At 42.0% G+C, this 14,689-nt stretch overlaps 2 protein-coding genes across 19 annotated transcripts in view; both read left to right on the forward strand.

Moving 5' to 3' along the window:
* Nucleotides 1-11,487, forward strand: part of osbpl5 (oxysterol binding protein-like 5) — a 77,719-nt gene extending 66,232 nt beyond the window's left edge. For all 18 annotated transcript variants that reach the window (XM_088611828.1, XM_088611834.1, XM_088611835.1 and 15 more), the window contains 14 exons: nucleotides 1,310-1,529; nucleotides 1,990-2,174; nucleotides 2,525-2,606; nucleotides 2,729-2,827; nucleotides 3,389-3,485; nucleotides 3,569-3,667; nucleotides 4,229-4,326; nucleotides 4,754-4,843; nucleotides 5,710-5,846; nucleotides 7,249-7,428; nucleotides 7,888-8,017; nucleotides 8,678-8,792; nucleotides 9,109-9,211; nucleotides 9,319-11,487. In XM_088611828.1, coding sequence (XP_088467954.1) covers nucleotides 1,310-1,529; nucleotides 1,990-2,174; nucleotides 2,525-2,606; nucleotides 2,729-2,827; nucleotides 3,389-3,485; nucleotides 3,569-3,667; nucleotides 4,229-4,326; nucleotides 4,754-4,843; nucleotides 5,710-5,846; nucleotides 7,249-7,428; nucleotides 7,888-8,017; nucleotides 8,678-8,792; nucleotides 9,109-9,211; nucleotides 9,319-9,454 — 1,771 coding nt within the window. In that variant the 3' untranslated portion in view covers nucleotides 9,455-11,487. The remainder of the gene's footprint in view (nucleotides 1-1,309; nucleotides 1,530-1,989; nucleotides 2,175-2,524; nucleotides 2,607-2,728; nucleotides 2,828-3,388; nucleotides 3,486-3,568; nucleotides 3,668-4,228; nucleotides 4,327-4,753; nucleotides 4,844-5,709; nucleotides 5,847-7,248; nucleotides 7,429-7,887; nucleotides 8,018-8,677; nucleotides 8,793-9,108; nucleotides 9,212-9,318) is intronic.
* A 1,507-nt stretch (nucleotides 11,488-12,994) lies between these two features.
* Nucleotides 12,995-14,689, forward strand: part of slc67a1 (solute carrier family 67 member 1) — a 47,526-nt gene continuing 45,831 nt past the window's right edge. The window contains exon 1 of the mRNA XM_088611638.1: nucleotides 12,995-13,357. The gene's annotated coding sequence lies outside the window, so the exon portion shown is untranslated. The remainder of the gene's footprint in view (nucleotides 13,358-14,689) is intronic.

A 14,689-nucleotide genomic window follows, 5' to 3' on the forward strand; every position in this document is an offset into this window, starting at 1 on the left:
GGACAGCAGTTCACCCTGCAGCAAGGAAAGGCATACAGTACACTGAACCAGGGAGTTCACCAGAATGAAGTGGAAACCAGAACTGAACAGGTCAAAATTCCTGATTTGAAACCTATTAAGTATGCATTTTACTTGTTGAACAGGAAACTAATGCGAGTGGCAGCAGTTAAGGTCTGGCAAAGCATCTTAATGGAAAATATCAAGAGTTTTGTGATGTCGATGGGTCACAGACGTGAAGCAGTCATTGCATGCAACCAAATACTAATGTTACACAAGGTTAATTTACTTTGTTTTAGTTTGTGCCCACACTTATTCTGAACCAAAACTGGGGGAGATTGAACACAAAAACATTCTAACATGGTTTAACATGTTTGCACTAGAATATCCAGAAATAAAAGCTGATGTTCTGTATTTTTACTGTACTTTTTCAGGTTTTACCTATATACTGTATATATTAATTCACAAGCTTTCCAGTTGGTTATCTCTTGTGTATTGCATACAACTATATAATTATTGGTTATGCTATTGAATTTATTTTAAAAAGGATAACAATTGCATAAAGCCTAGCAACATTTCTGCTACAGATGGAAAAAGACATCTATGAAACCTAAAATTATGATTAAGTTATGAAGGTAGTAATTGATTATGAATGGCTTTAATGATGTCTTCAGGATTGTGTCATGGTTAATAAAGAGAGTACTGGATGATGGTGTTGTTGCTAAAACCTTTGTTGTACTGTGGGGTGTGTTCTGACAGGTACATGATGTAATAATGCTTTGGTCAGTATAATCTTAGAGTTCCAACTGAAGCTAGAAATACAGCTGGTTCTAAAACTACAGTACAGTGCTTTGCAGATACAGAGCATGTTTTTTTTCTAATCCTAACAGTGATCATGAGTATAAACAAACATTTTAAGGTGTGGAAGGAGATCTTTGTCAGAACTGACTTTATGAGTGAACGTATTTGGTTTTGCCATTTGTAAAGTTACTTAGGGAGAGAAAAGTACTGGATTTGGAGCAGATCAGCTCCTGAAGCGGTAGTTTTCTCGACAGGTAGGATCCAACTGAGTTAAAATCCTGTTCTTCTACCATCACTGGCCACAGTTGGAGAATCTACCAAAGCATCTGAAAGACAGATGAGACATGACAGGACACAAGTTCTCTAAAGGCCGTCCTTGCTCATGCTAATGAATTATTGAGGAAATTGCAAGCTGAAGTGCAGACACAGATTAGAAATGCCAGACGACAACCTGTGTACTTTCTGCACCAAGATGGTGTTTCACGTATGTGTTTGCTTTTACTTTTGAAAGGTTGAATGAGTCAATGCTGGAAAATCACCACATGGAGAACGATGGCTATTCTGACAAGTCAGAGAGGGAGGCTCACGAGGAGTCAGACACCGGGGCTAATGAGAATGGGCAGAGGCTGACGGAAGAGAGTGACACAGACCAGTCAGACACGCTGGGAGACCTGTCCCCCAGCCTTCAGGCCACTGCTTATGTTGAACAGCCCCAGGAGGAGATGGCAGAGGTAAACCAAAAAATGATTATGCCCATGTTTGTTTATGCAGTTTTATATTACTAGATATTATAGTAGTACTATATTAGTAGCAGTAGATATTTACAAAAAACTGTAGTGATTATTTACCATTAAACTAGTGGTTTTGACTTTGATGAAATATTTTATTGTCAAATCTATCTGTTCTTTCCTGTAAACTTTCACTTTAACATATCAGACCAAAAAATATACCGGGAGGTATTACAAATGCACAAATACTATTATTTCCCATTTGTTACATTTTAATATCTCTTCGTATAAATGCCCTTTTTGTAAATATACTGTAAACTGTGTTTAGAGAAGAAAAGCCAACTCCGAAAGTCTCCCAGTGAAATAAAGTGGGCCGGGACTCGGGGGACCCTGCAGCCCTCCGGATTAGGTGGAGCCCAGCCAGGCTGTGCTGACAGACTGCGCTGCCCCTTCTCTCGTGCAGGCAGGGGAGGCCTCCCAGACCGAGACCGTTTCGGAGGAGCACAAGGGCCTGATCTGGACCCTCCTGAAGCAGCTGCGCCCCGGGATGGACCTGTCCCGCGTCGTCCTGCCCACATTCATTCTGGAGCCCCGGTCCTTCCTGGACAAGCTGTCCGACTACTACTACCACGCCGACTTCCTGTCCCAGTAAGCACTCCTGCTCTCCCCCAGCCCCGGACCCATGCCAGAAGATCTGCAAATGTGTGTAACCTCTGGGACGGGGCAGTTCCATTTCACTGTTGATATAAAAACCTCTTGGCACTGTGAGGGTTCCCAGATGTCCTGGAAGGCTTGTGCTCAATGTTCTCATTCTGGCTCCTAATAATAATTATTATTTAACTGAACCAGTTGAACAGGTTTGTCCATCGTTCAAAAACGAAACGTGCATCACACCTTACAGGTGGTGCGACGCACATTTAGTTTTAAGGCCTGTTAATCTATCTGACTACTTACGGGTAGTCAGATAGATTAACAGGCCTGATGTCTCCTTCCCTCAGAGCTGTCACAGAAGAGAGCCCGTACTGTAGGATGAAGCAGGTCCTGCGGTGGTATCTGTCTGGCTTTTATAAGAAGCCAAAGGTAAGATCCAGAACCAAATGTACCACCCTTTCTTTTAAACGTGACATCTTTAAAAGCTTTCACACCTGTAGTCCCTGGGACTCCGCCAGCTCTCACGGGTCTTTGCTCCCTGTGCGCGACAGGGACTGAAGAAGCCGTACAACCCCATTCTCGGGGAGACATTCCGCTGCTGCTGGCTCCACCCCCAGACCAACAGCTGCACCTTCTATATTGCAGAACAGGTGAGACGCCCCCCTGAATGAACAAAAAGCTGAGTTAAGTCCCTAGATACTTCTGAATTCTCGTGTTGTGAGACTGTTCATACAGTATATAATATGTATGATCTATAATATGGAAGAGGTATCGTGAATGAAGTAGTTTTACTGGCACACCAGCCCAGAGGTGATGGGCAGCAGGTCTGCTTCCTGCAGAAGGAAAGACTGTAACGGTAACGGTAGTGGGAACTAACCAGTACAGATTAGAAACCAGCGAGTCGTGGAAGGTGTCTTTCAGTGATGCCCAGCGTGTAGTGCAGTAGAACTAGCAGGCATCTCATGTCGTGCGGCTTTGAGTCCAGGTTCATCTCAGCTTATTTTCCAATTGACTTCCCTGGACCCTCCGAAGAAGTCCAAAGAAGATTAGCTGATTTAAATGTACTTTGCTTTATGATAAATAATTTGCCCCTGAGAATTTTTGTTGTGCAGGTTGTCCTTCAACCCTCTCTCTGTCCTATCTCATAACTGTAAAAATACTTTGTATTTTTCCACAAAACAGTAGGCAGCGTTTTTTAATGTTCCATCCAGGTTTCCCATCACCCCCCAGTGTCCGCCTTCTACGTCTGCAACAAGAAAGACGGGTTCTGCATCAACGGAAGCATCCTGGCGAAATCCAAGTTCTATGGTACGGTGTGCCTCTTCTTCTTCCCCTCCTCATGGCAGAGGAGAAGGCCGTGGTGTAACACCTTGTTGCTTTTGTTTCTCCAGGCAACTCTTTATCTGCCATCCTGGATGGGAAGGCCAGGCTTGTGTTCCTCGCCCGCGATGAGGAATACGTCATCACCATGCCCTACGCACACTGCAAAGGTGTGTCGCCACGTCGCCATTAGGGGCTGCAGTCCTTTTGTGTAGCTGTTGTCCTTTTTTACAAAACAGTTCCTGCAGTGCTTCTGCATTCGCACAGAATACTGTACAGATGAATGATCACAAATTGAGCGATTAAAAGTGGTTCTACAGTAGAATAATAAAGCAATAATAAAAGCAACAAAAATGGTGCAATAAAGGAGGGGTGTCCTACTCTCAAGCATTGAAGCTGCTCTAAGGGCATTTGTTCAGGAATATTCAGAACACTGTTGTTCCTTTTAGAGAACATTCTGCATTTTAATCAGATGCATTTGGAAGCAATAACACCTCAGTGGGATCTGAAGTACCAAATCTATAATTTATGTTATTCTTAAAAGACGGGTGAACAAACTACCAACTAAAATGAGACACCCAGGAAACTACCATGTCTTTACATTTCAGAATCCAAAAGGCCAAAATGCCCAAATCTATCCCAGGAAGGAGCAGTAATCATATTCCGGAATCAGTACATTCAAAAACAGTCGTCTCATCATTCTCTGCTTTTTATTTATTTTCTATTTTCAGGTATTTTATACGGCACAATGACAATGGAACTAGGAGGGAAAATAACTATTGATTGTGAGAAAACCAACTATATAGCGGAACTGGAATTTAAACTAAAGGTACAGATTTTATTCACAATTCGCAAACTGTGGGCTGTTCTGTAGTAACTGTAAGGAACTGGTGCTTTGTCAGGTCTCCTATTATAAGGTACGGTATAGTATTATTATCACATAGCAGCAGAGTGCAGTAACTGAACTACTGTACCTAATTTCTCTACCTCATCCGTACTTTTAGTCAAAACAAAACTAATCCTAAAACAACATCAAACCAGTCCTTTTTTATGATGAATGTGGCAATTAATGCTGTTAATCATTAGATAATTGCTTGCACCACAGTAAAATACTGTGCAAGCATTTGTGCATGAGATTTTGGATTCTGTACCTCAGAAAGATTGTATCTTTAGGGCTATTTTCAATGCCATGCTTTTGAATAAAAATTTTTGTTAAGAAAAAAAAGTCAAACCATGAGCACTGTGCTTTCTCCTAGCCTTTCCTCGGCAGTTCCAGCAGTGTGAACCAGATTTCAGGAAAGATTCGTGTAGGTGAAGATGTGCTGGCCACTATCGACGGACACTGGGTACGACAAAGCAAAGATGAAAACTGCTCACGTCAAAACAAAATGGCAGATCATGGGAGGTTGCACACCTATAAGTGGACACGGATCTGGGCATCAGGTTTTGGCTAATGCTGTTCACCCTCACATTTCTTGAGCACCAGGTTCACAAGTGTTTAGCTTGACATTATTTTTTGCTCCAGTAAGTGACCGTGCACCCTTTACTCTCCATGGTCCACATTAAATGAGGAGGAAAGGAGCAAATCAGAGAAGGCTTAATTACTGCTGCCATTGTCTCTCACGTGCGTAATCAGGACCATCAAGGCTGACTCTTAAAAAACCTGGTTTATGAACCTGTTTTGCGCATTAACGTGATTTAATTCACCTAAAAAGCATGGCAGCACCCAATTCAGCTGTGGACCTGAGGACCTACAGCATCTGCTTTGAATTGATGCTGTATGTTTTCCCCACATTCGCCTGGTTTTCTGTCCTCCATGTGGTCTGTTTCCTTCCCTCAGTCCAAAGACATACTGTACTGGAAAGGGGAAACTATGGCCCTGGTGTTTTTGAGTCTGGGTCTACCCTGTGATGGACTGGCATCCCATCCAGGGTGTGCCCAGCCTTGCACCCGTTGCTGGCCAGGATAGGCTCTAGGCTCCAGCTTCCCCTCGACCCTGAATTCGATGAAATGGTTAGAAAATGGATCGTTCTGTTCTGTTTATTTGTCATATGCACGAGTGCGATGAAATCCTGATTTGCATGCATGTGCCAGTATCAAGACATTCAGCACAGATGGATGGGTTTAAGCTGTGAATGTGCTTGCGTGCTTGCGGTGAGCTCACACATGTACGTGGGGTGTTTTGATTCTCTTCCTCCCGGGCCCACTTTAGGACGGGGAGGTGTTCCTGCACGAGAAGAAGACAGGCCACCACGAGGTGTTCTGGAACCCCAGCCCCGAGGTGCGCAGGCAGCGCCTCAAGAGACAGGTGGTCCAGCTGGACCAGCAGGGAGAGTTTGAGTCCGAGAGGTATGGTCGGCCCGCTTAGCAAGCACACGCCTTTTGAAAGCAGTGCTGGGGTTTTTCTTGTTTAAATAACAATATAATACATTAGCCCTGCAAACCTCAGTTTAAATGAGGAATACTTTGGCCCACTAAAGGTAGTTTCCCAGTATCCTTTAATTTACCTAAAGGTATTCAGGTGCAGTTATTTGGCACTATTTTTAATTCATACTTATTAGTTCTACATGGTGTTTTATTGAATGAACTGTGAACTATCCCCTTGCTTGTCAGGTGAACGTTTTATTGTAGTTACTGAGACCTTGTCGATAAGTTGTCAAGCTTTCACAAGATGAAAAGTCATGTTTCCTGCTTTAAGAGCCTCTCATGTTATTGGTCTTTGTGTTAATCCAGTATTTAATTCCAAACCTTCAGGTACAAGAATGTGTTAGCTATAAAACAGTGTACTGTAGGCATCCAAATGACTCCGAAAAACACATAGGAACTCAATTATCACTCATCCTAAAATTCCCTTAGGACCCAAAATCCACCACTGAGCATAAAAAATGTCTATGTAGTGTGGGAATGCTAACCCTAACCCTAGCTGGGGCTTCAACAGAGCAGTCTTGTCACGCCCTCTGCAGCCAGAGGGCGCTCCTTCTCTGTCCTGTCCCTAGTTTCCGGTCTGCTGTCCTTCCTGTCCCTCTCTTTCCCTTGGGATATATATTTCCGGGTCTTGCACTCTGTCCTGGCTCAGCATTGATGTTCGGATGTCCTGAGACCCGCCTAGCACCAGGGCGCCCCACGCCCGCTCCCTGAGGGCATAGGTTTCTGTACGGCATTCCTGAACTCTTTGCACTAATGAGCCTGGGCCTTTTTCCCGTCTCGCCGCTACGCATATGGGTCTTTTTCCGGTCTCCTGCTCCCCACGGTTAGTCCCTTTGGACGTCCGTGACAAGTCTGTTCCAGCCCTCCAGTTATCAGATTGGAAAATGTTACTCAAACCAAAAAATGAGTCTAAAACAATCAAAACCATTGAAAAATTATTATCTCGGAATAATTTAAAGTCTAAAGTCTTCTTTAGGCAAAAATTTAATCGTTTGAAAAATGCTGTAAAGATGGTATTGAAATAAATAAGCATTTCAGGCCAGGGTAGGGTGTGGGTTACAAGAACCATTAAATGTTGACTCCAGTTATACTTCTAGTTGCACGTTAAATGACACAATTAAAAGAGTTTACCCATTCACCTTTTAATCTGACTTGGTTTTGGATTAAAATCACTGAACGATCTAATATACAACATACAGTACATGGGACTCAGTGATAACTGCTTCCACCAGCCCCCTGAAAAGCTCTCCTGTTCTCAGTGCTGTCTCACAGATTCCTTGAGGTTATCCTCTGCATCGTGGCCCCGTGTGCTTTTGTGCTTCAGGTTGTGGCAACATGTGACGAGTGCGATAAGCAGCCAGGACCAGCTCAAAGCCACTCAGGAGAAGTTTGTCCTGGAGGAGGCCCAGCGGCAGGCGGCCAAGGAGAGAGAAGACAAGGAGTGGCTTCCGCAGCTCTTCCAGCTCGACCCCCTCTTAAACGAGTGGCGCTACAAATATGCCGAGTACGTCTGGTGTTTGCTTTGGCGTGAGGATCCAGCGCTGGACATATTCATATTCAGTGCCCAGCGACTCAGTGTGAAGCCAGTGAAATGCTCTGTGACGTGACTCTTTATGACACAGCTGTTACGCAAGCTTTTCTTTTCTGGCCTCAGCCTTGATTCTGCATGACGTCTTAAACACACCACAGCCCTGGGGCTGATTCCACCCTGGAGGATCCACAGAACAGAAGCCATGTCCATCGTAATGTGTCATATGTTTAGCTGGTGCCACACAATGGGACCTTCACGTCATTCCCTTGTCACTCCTGGGTCAAAATGAGGAATTCTGTAATTAGGCAAATAATATGTTGCAAATGGGGGACATGTAACTAGGGCTCAGTGTGAGATGACAGAATTTCAGCTCAGTTGACTGTGTTATCTCAGTTGTTAGGCTGATGTCTGACTTTTTTCCTGCCTCCCCAGTATCAGGCCCTGGGATCCTGAGACCAGCCTGGTCCAGTTTGAGAAGAATGGGGTGATCCAGACCAAGGAGAGGCGGCCTCAGAGGCCAAATGGCCTGACATACATTCAGAACCGAGCAGCAAAGCAAAAGGTACACAGCCAGCATCTACAGTACTGTAGCTATAAAAATGCCCCACACTGCCAGCTAATACAAAATCTAATAAGTCAATTTTTTTCTGTTTTGGCGTCTATTAAATTGCATGCCTTTTATGATGGTTGTTAGGCAACTTCACGATCAAGGATATCTGCCAACTACATTATCATAGCATGTTTATTTCCCACTCACAATGGTGGGTACAGAATGCTTTAGCAAAGAGTGATGATTGTTTTCCTCACAGATGATGGCCAGAAGGCTGTGAGCATGAATAGACAGTATGTGGCCCTGTTTGGTGCGTATGAAAGAGCGAAGAGGTCTAAAGAGAGACAAAGGAACCTTAATAATTTTTCGAGGTCAAGAAGTCACAGAATACCAGTTATTGCTGCAACCGTACAGTGAGCAGAATGGATCATTTGTGCAGGGCGTGTTGTAGGACAGAGGGTGACAGGAGGGAGAGCTGTAGGACAGAGGGTGACGGGGGGACGTGCTGTGGGACAGACAGACTGACGGGAGGGAGAGCTGTAGGACAGAGGGTGACGGGGGGACATGCTGTGGGACAGACAGGCTGACGGGAGGGAGAGCTGCAGGACAGAGGGTGACGGGGGGACGTGCTGTGGGACAGACAGGCTGATGGGAGGGCTCGCTGTGTTTCAGGCCCAGAAAGAGAGCCAGCGCAGGAAGACCAGCAGCCAGCCGTCCAGTTGCAGTCAGAACACGGAGAGCAGCAGCACTACACCGGAGCCCCACCATGAGTCCTCCGACAACGAAGGTTCGGCCTTTTCCTTCGCTGCTTGTCAGGAGCCACGAGAGCTCAACTGCAAAATATAATTGCAACCAAGAAGACCATGCTAGGAAACTCATCATATGTTACCAGTTGTTTTTTTTACAATTCAGTAGATGAAGTTCTTTAAAGTTTATCATCATATTATTTGTATTTTCACATAACTAAGGTATATATTGCAAACATATAACTAAGGTATATAGTGCAATGGACATACAGTAGCTGGCACAGGTAGAACTATACATACAGTATATTAAGTGTATTACCTTACCTGCTATCTAAATACATGCCATGTCATTCTTAGCATTCATGACCCAATGCTCCAGATGTAACAAAGAAGTCAAGGATATTGCTGAAATTGAGGCTTCCATAGCATCGATACAGAAGACCCAACAGGATATACAAAGGTAAATATACTTTGTGAGGTTCTCCACCAACTTTCTGTTCCTTCGTGTCTCACCGGTCTGATAACTAATTGGTCTTCTGTCGTTTCTATAACTCCCACCCCCCTCAGGAACTTGTGCGGCCTGAGTCAACAAATGTTCCGGCGAGGACATTCTCGGGAGAGTGTTAAAGTGAACAGCCAGCACTGTCTCATTCTGTGTATCCTGCTGCTGTTTCAGCTCTTCATCAACTATGTCTTCAAATGACAGACACTTCTGCACAGCAATAAAAGAGCCGCCACCAGTCAGATTTGGAATGCCAGTAGGAGCTGTCCAATGAGGCACCAAGCACTTTTGGAAAAAAAACAACAACGAATAATTAAAAATGAAAAACACATTATTTTCTAGATGTGTGGCAGGGCATTTTAGAGCTCCTTCACAGTAATAGTGGATGTGCACTTTTTTATTCTCCATTGCAATACTGATTTTGGGGCCTCTTGTAGGAAACACTCACAGTTCTGTTCCCCTTTTCCACTTCAAACTTTGGGCCTTAATGCTAAAGCCAAAAAAAGAAGCAAAACAAACTTCCATTGTGCAATTCTGTGTTTTATATTAACTTGTACATATAAAGTAGGTCTCATCTTTCAGTAATGATGACTTACCAAAACAGTATTTATAATCCTTAAGAAGAGTACATGTTTACAAGTTTTAAGTTGATATGTGGAAAATACTTAGTAACACGTTGGCGTCAGTTGCTTCCCACACAGAGCTTGTAGTTCCTACAATTCAGGGATTGGATTAGATGCTGTTGTTTCATGTCCTGTCCTTCTTCAGTACTGTGTAGCCATTGTGAGCAATCTTATGACTGAGACACCACAAGATGCGAGATCTACAGTAGTCTGGTCAGGGTTATGTGTCTGAAGCAGCTTCCCTGCATTTAGCAATCTTAAGCAGGGACTTGGGAACTTATTGATTAAACCCCCTTAAGGAGGGTTGTTTAGCCCATGATCTGGCTGACCCATAACAGCCTGTGTTGAGCTTCACAATATTTGAGGCATTCACATGACAGGGGTTCATGGAGCAAGAAAAGGACAGGCCTACTCAGCCCCCCTGACTTTAGCTGCAATGAAATGCACTCTTAATGGGTCATGGCAGGTTAAATTGAAAGAAAAATGGGTAAAACAAATGGAAGCTGATGGGAGACTGTGGCTGATTCTTCTTATTTCTCCTCATTGGTGCTCCTGCATTAAGGGAAGCTGATACATGCACAGCAAGACTTAGCAACTCCAAAATCTGAAAGTTTTATTCTTTAGGGAGGGATGCTATATCAGCTTTAAATACCCTTTTCCCACAAGGTTGAATTTATGGTCCTTGTAAAATTTAAAAACATAAATCAGAATCTTGTGCTCAGTCACTGTATAGTGCTAATTAAATCATTTGCAGACTGACTCAGACTGGGTTTCACTTTTTTCTGCCACTCATGTTTGTGCTTTAGTTTTTGTTGACATTTGTTCCCATTAGCATTTGCATTTTAATATGTGAATTTTTGCATTTTTCCTGATTGCAAATTAAGGCTGTGTCCTTGATATGTTCAGAGTGACTCAGTCATCTTTTGCTAATGCAAACAAGAGGTCATCAGCACAGTCTTCACAATCACTTGAATGCTGGTGTGAGCCAGCGACCTGACTGCAGCACATGGAATTTTAAATACTGTTTCACCATCATGTGGTTTTGCCCTGCCAAGCTTATAACCATTTCAAAAAAGCACCACGTTATGAAAACAGTGCACTTTACAGTTATGCCTCATTACAGTTTTATATTCCGAACCATTTCCTTCTACAGTGGAAAAAATGTAAGAACAATTATGCAATGAAGCAATCCTAGGTGTGTGTGTTTTTTGAAGACGATATGGCCAAAGCAAGAGACACATCTTTAATCAAGAGCGATTTCATACTGACTCTCATCCTATTTCATTTACTATCCTGTACACATACTTCTACACAAAATAAAAGTGCACAAAATGAAGAGCAAAATGAAAACAAATAGTTTTGGTACTTTTGGATTTAAACGAAGAGGCCGTTTGGTTTATAAAAAATTAAGTTTTATAACTTGTTTTGGATAACAAACGTACTGCCATCTAAGTAAATGGAAAATGTATGTTTTATCTACATATTCTGTATATTCATATATGCTACTGTTATCTGCACCCTTTGCATCTTGACTGGACCCATTGTAAGTCACTTTGGATAAAAGCATCTGCCGAATTAATAAATGTAAAATGTAAATGTATTTGTAATGAATATCGTGTGTAGTGGTGTGTTTTCAGATTGCTGGCACTTACAGTAACCTTCAGCAGTACTTCCTGGAGAGACTGAAAATGCATCATCCAGGTGGGGTTACACACTGGTGGTGGTGGAGGGGAGTCCCCATTACCTGTAAGCACTTTGAGTGCAGTATCCAGAAAAGTGCTATACAGGTGTAAGGAATATGATTATTATTACTTTATTATTATTATCAAACACCCAACATTGAACTTCAAGAACTCTGGATCGTTCCAAAGTGGGAAAGAAAAAGATGATGATGAGCCCATCAGCACTTACGCCATACGAGAAATGTACAACATACTATACCAGTGTTGATATAATCCAGTGTACATACAGTATAACATACATATACATATATACAGGCCACAAATGAGAAAGCAATACGAACTCTTTGAACAAGGTTCAGCATGTACTGTATTCCACAAGGTTTTCAAATCCTTCAACTAGTTCCACCCCACTCTCTGAGCAGGAAAGTCACGTGAAGTCATGAAGGTAACAGAGAGTGGTATCAAGCTGCATGACCTGATTCTTACCAGTGTTTTCAATAGGACTGAGATCTGGGTTTTGTTCTGGCTAGAGAAAGGGGTGTTCAGCCACACAATTTCTGCCAGGGAGCCAGACAGTTTATTTTAGTGAGGGTTCGTAATATTCTGGCCAATAAGCGTAGAATCACATTTGACGTCCATGGTTAGTACGATGGCTACAAGGCCTCTAAGTTTACAGTACTTTCCACTGATGGGAAGACATTAAAACCATCAGATTAGCTACTTAACAACACATGTTCCATATGACTCATTTCAGTCTGTTTCCGTTAAACATATTTAAGTCAAAGTAAATATATATAAAATATGTGGACATCAGTGAATACTGTACATAGCCACTTAGAGTATATATGTCCTACAAAAATGCTATGGGGGCTGGGATTGATACAAAGACCATTTTTTTCAGTCTTAATATAAATCAACGATCAATCAAGGTGAATTATGTAAACATATTCATGGAGTATTCATAGCTAATTAGGAATGAATGACAAATACTAAATATTTTATACATGTATTCACAAAGCAATACCTTACCACGGATAAAAACAAGTATTCCATATGGTTTTTAATTATCTCAGCACAGCAGAGGATGAATGTTGAAAGTACTTTTTCGAACTGTTTAAAGTTTCATAGCACCAATATTATCCAGGATTAGGACATTAGGACTTGGTTACCTCGATTGAATCTGCACAGGAAGTTGTATGGAACTACTAATATTTATTTTCCTCGGAAACGGCTTGAGGAGCTACCAACTAAAAAAAACACTAAAAAGGTTTAGTTCACCCAATTATCCCGAAGGATTCCTTTACTGTTTAAGGACGGAACAAGGCAGAGACAATCTAGGTATCTATTTTCTCTTGACACTCCATCTTCTGAAGAATAACTGCATTCCGACCACTCTCTACGTTCGTAACTCCTGGATCCAGACAGAACACCCTCGGCGCGTTGATTTTAAGAGGAATAACCAAAACCAACAGTGGTACCAAATGTCTTGATGGAGAACACCATAATCAGAAAAGATCGGAGTGTATCGAAAACCACGACCTTACTTGGCTATGTTCTCCCACTGTCCAGTGAAGCGTGCAATAAAATAATAATAAAAGGAGATAGCCAAGGGCAATTAAGGCAGACACCGGACATTACAGTACAGATTGATATCTCTTAAAATGTTTGCTCCTTTTAAAGCTGCCTGAAAATGACAGCAACAGCTAAAACCTTTCCTGAGTTTTACTGTAGGTTATGTAACAATCCACCTAGCGTAAGAAAGGAAATCTACGCCAGAATCGAGTAGGAAGTCCTGTCGGGTGAGTTGTTTGAATTTTTATCTTTATATACTGCGTCTAATATTCAAAAACACCAATCTATTAATATAAAGAAACCAAGAAAACGTTTATTTTGCGTGTAATAAACTGAATCAGTTTGGCTTAAGGAGCGGAAGCATTTTGCTTTGAACATTCAAAGAGAAAATGAAACATGTGAACGTCGCTAGGTGCAGTGCATTTACTGTTACGTGAAGTAACACTTTCTTACCTTTAAGGATTTCGAATTTTAAAAACGCCAGGACTTCACATTTGTCTCCACTAATTCATATTCAGTCAACGAATTGTAAAAAAGGAGTGTTGTATAGTTTTGACATCTGGAAACTCGTTGCTAATGTACAATACTTCTTTGCGTTCTAATCTTTTGTGGGTGCAGTGTTGCGCACAAATAAATTCAAATTAGGCTGTACAATACAGTATGTCAAAATGTGTAGTACTGGATTCAATTTAAAGGCTCGTGTAAATGTAGTTCAGTAGTTTTTGGTCAGCAGTGCCTGGCTCAGAAAAACACTCAGGCGGACACAAAATAGACCTCTGATTTAACAGTGGTGATTGCTAAATTCTTCAGTCCATACGTATTAGTAACTGTGTTGTAATCTGTCGTAGTCTAACAGGGGATGGGAAGTACCGCAAATGTGCTACCGCAATATTTACAATATTTAATATTTACTCTCGACATGAGGGATATTTTATTATCACACAAATAAGTGGGACCTGGTAATTTTCTGCCAATGATTTCAAGTGTTTTCAGTGTTGCCGTTGCAGCATAATTTATCGTTAAAACCCAGACGTAGAGTATGATTCATTACGGACATTAATTTACAGTCACATATTAATGAACTGTAGATGCGGATTAGGTGGTGAGGAAATCATTGCTTCTAGACACGAAAACCCGTCACGACATGATGACAACGACGACTGAAAGAACAGGTCTAATCCCACTTAAGAGCAAACTCCCGCCGGTTTGATTAATGTGTGATCCAGGGACTATTGTGGCATTGGCAACTGCAGATGAGACGGTGAAATAGCAAGATAATAAAAGAATAGTTAACTACAACAGAAAAGCCATATCATCCCGGAACAAGAGCACCAAGGTTAGTTAATGTTCATAAGCATTTAAAGAGACCATTTTTAGATTGTTTTAATATACTGTACAGTGCATAGTTATTAACATTACCTTCTTCACACAGTTTCTTTAAGCATTTTTATGTAGACTCAATCTAAACAGTCGGATTTTGTCATTTTATATAATCTATGGGGAAGTATATTTTAAAAATGAGACCAGGAGAAAATCAGTTTTTACACAAAGGGGTTGTG

The sequence above is a fragment of the Lepisosteus platostomus genome, chromosome 18, assembly GCF_059453375.1.
Source record: "Lepisosteus platostomus isolate fLepPlt1 chromosome 18, fLepPlt1.hap1, whole genome shotgun sequence".
Taxonomy (NCBI): Eukaryota; Metazoa; Chordata; class Actinopteri; order Semionotiformes; family Lepisosteidae; genus Lepisosteus; species Lepisosteus platostomus.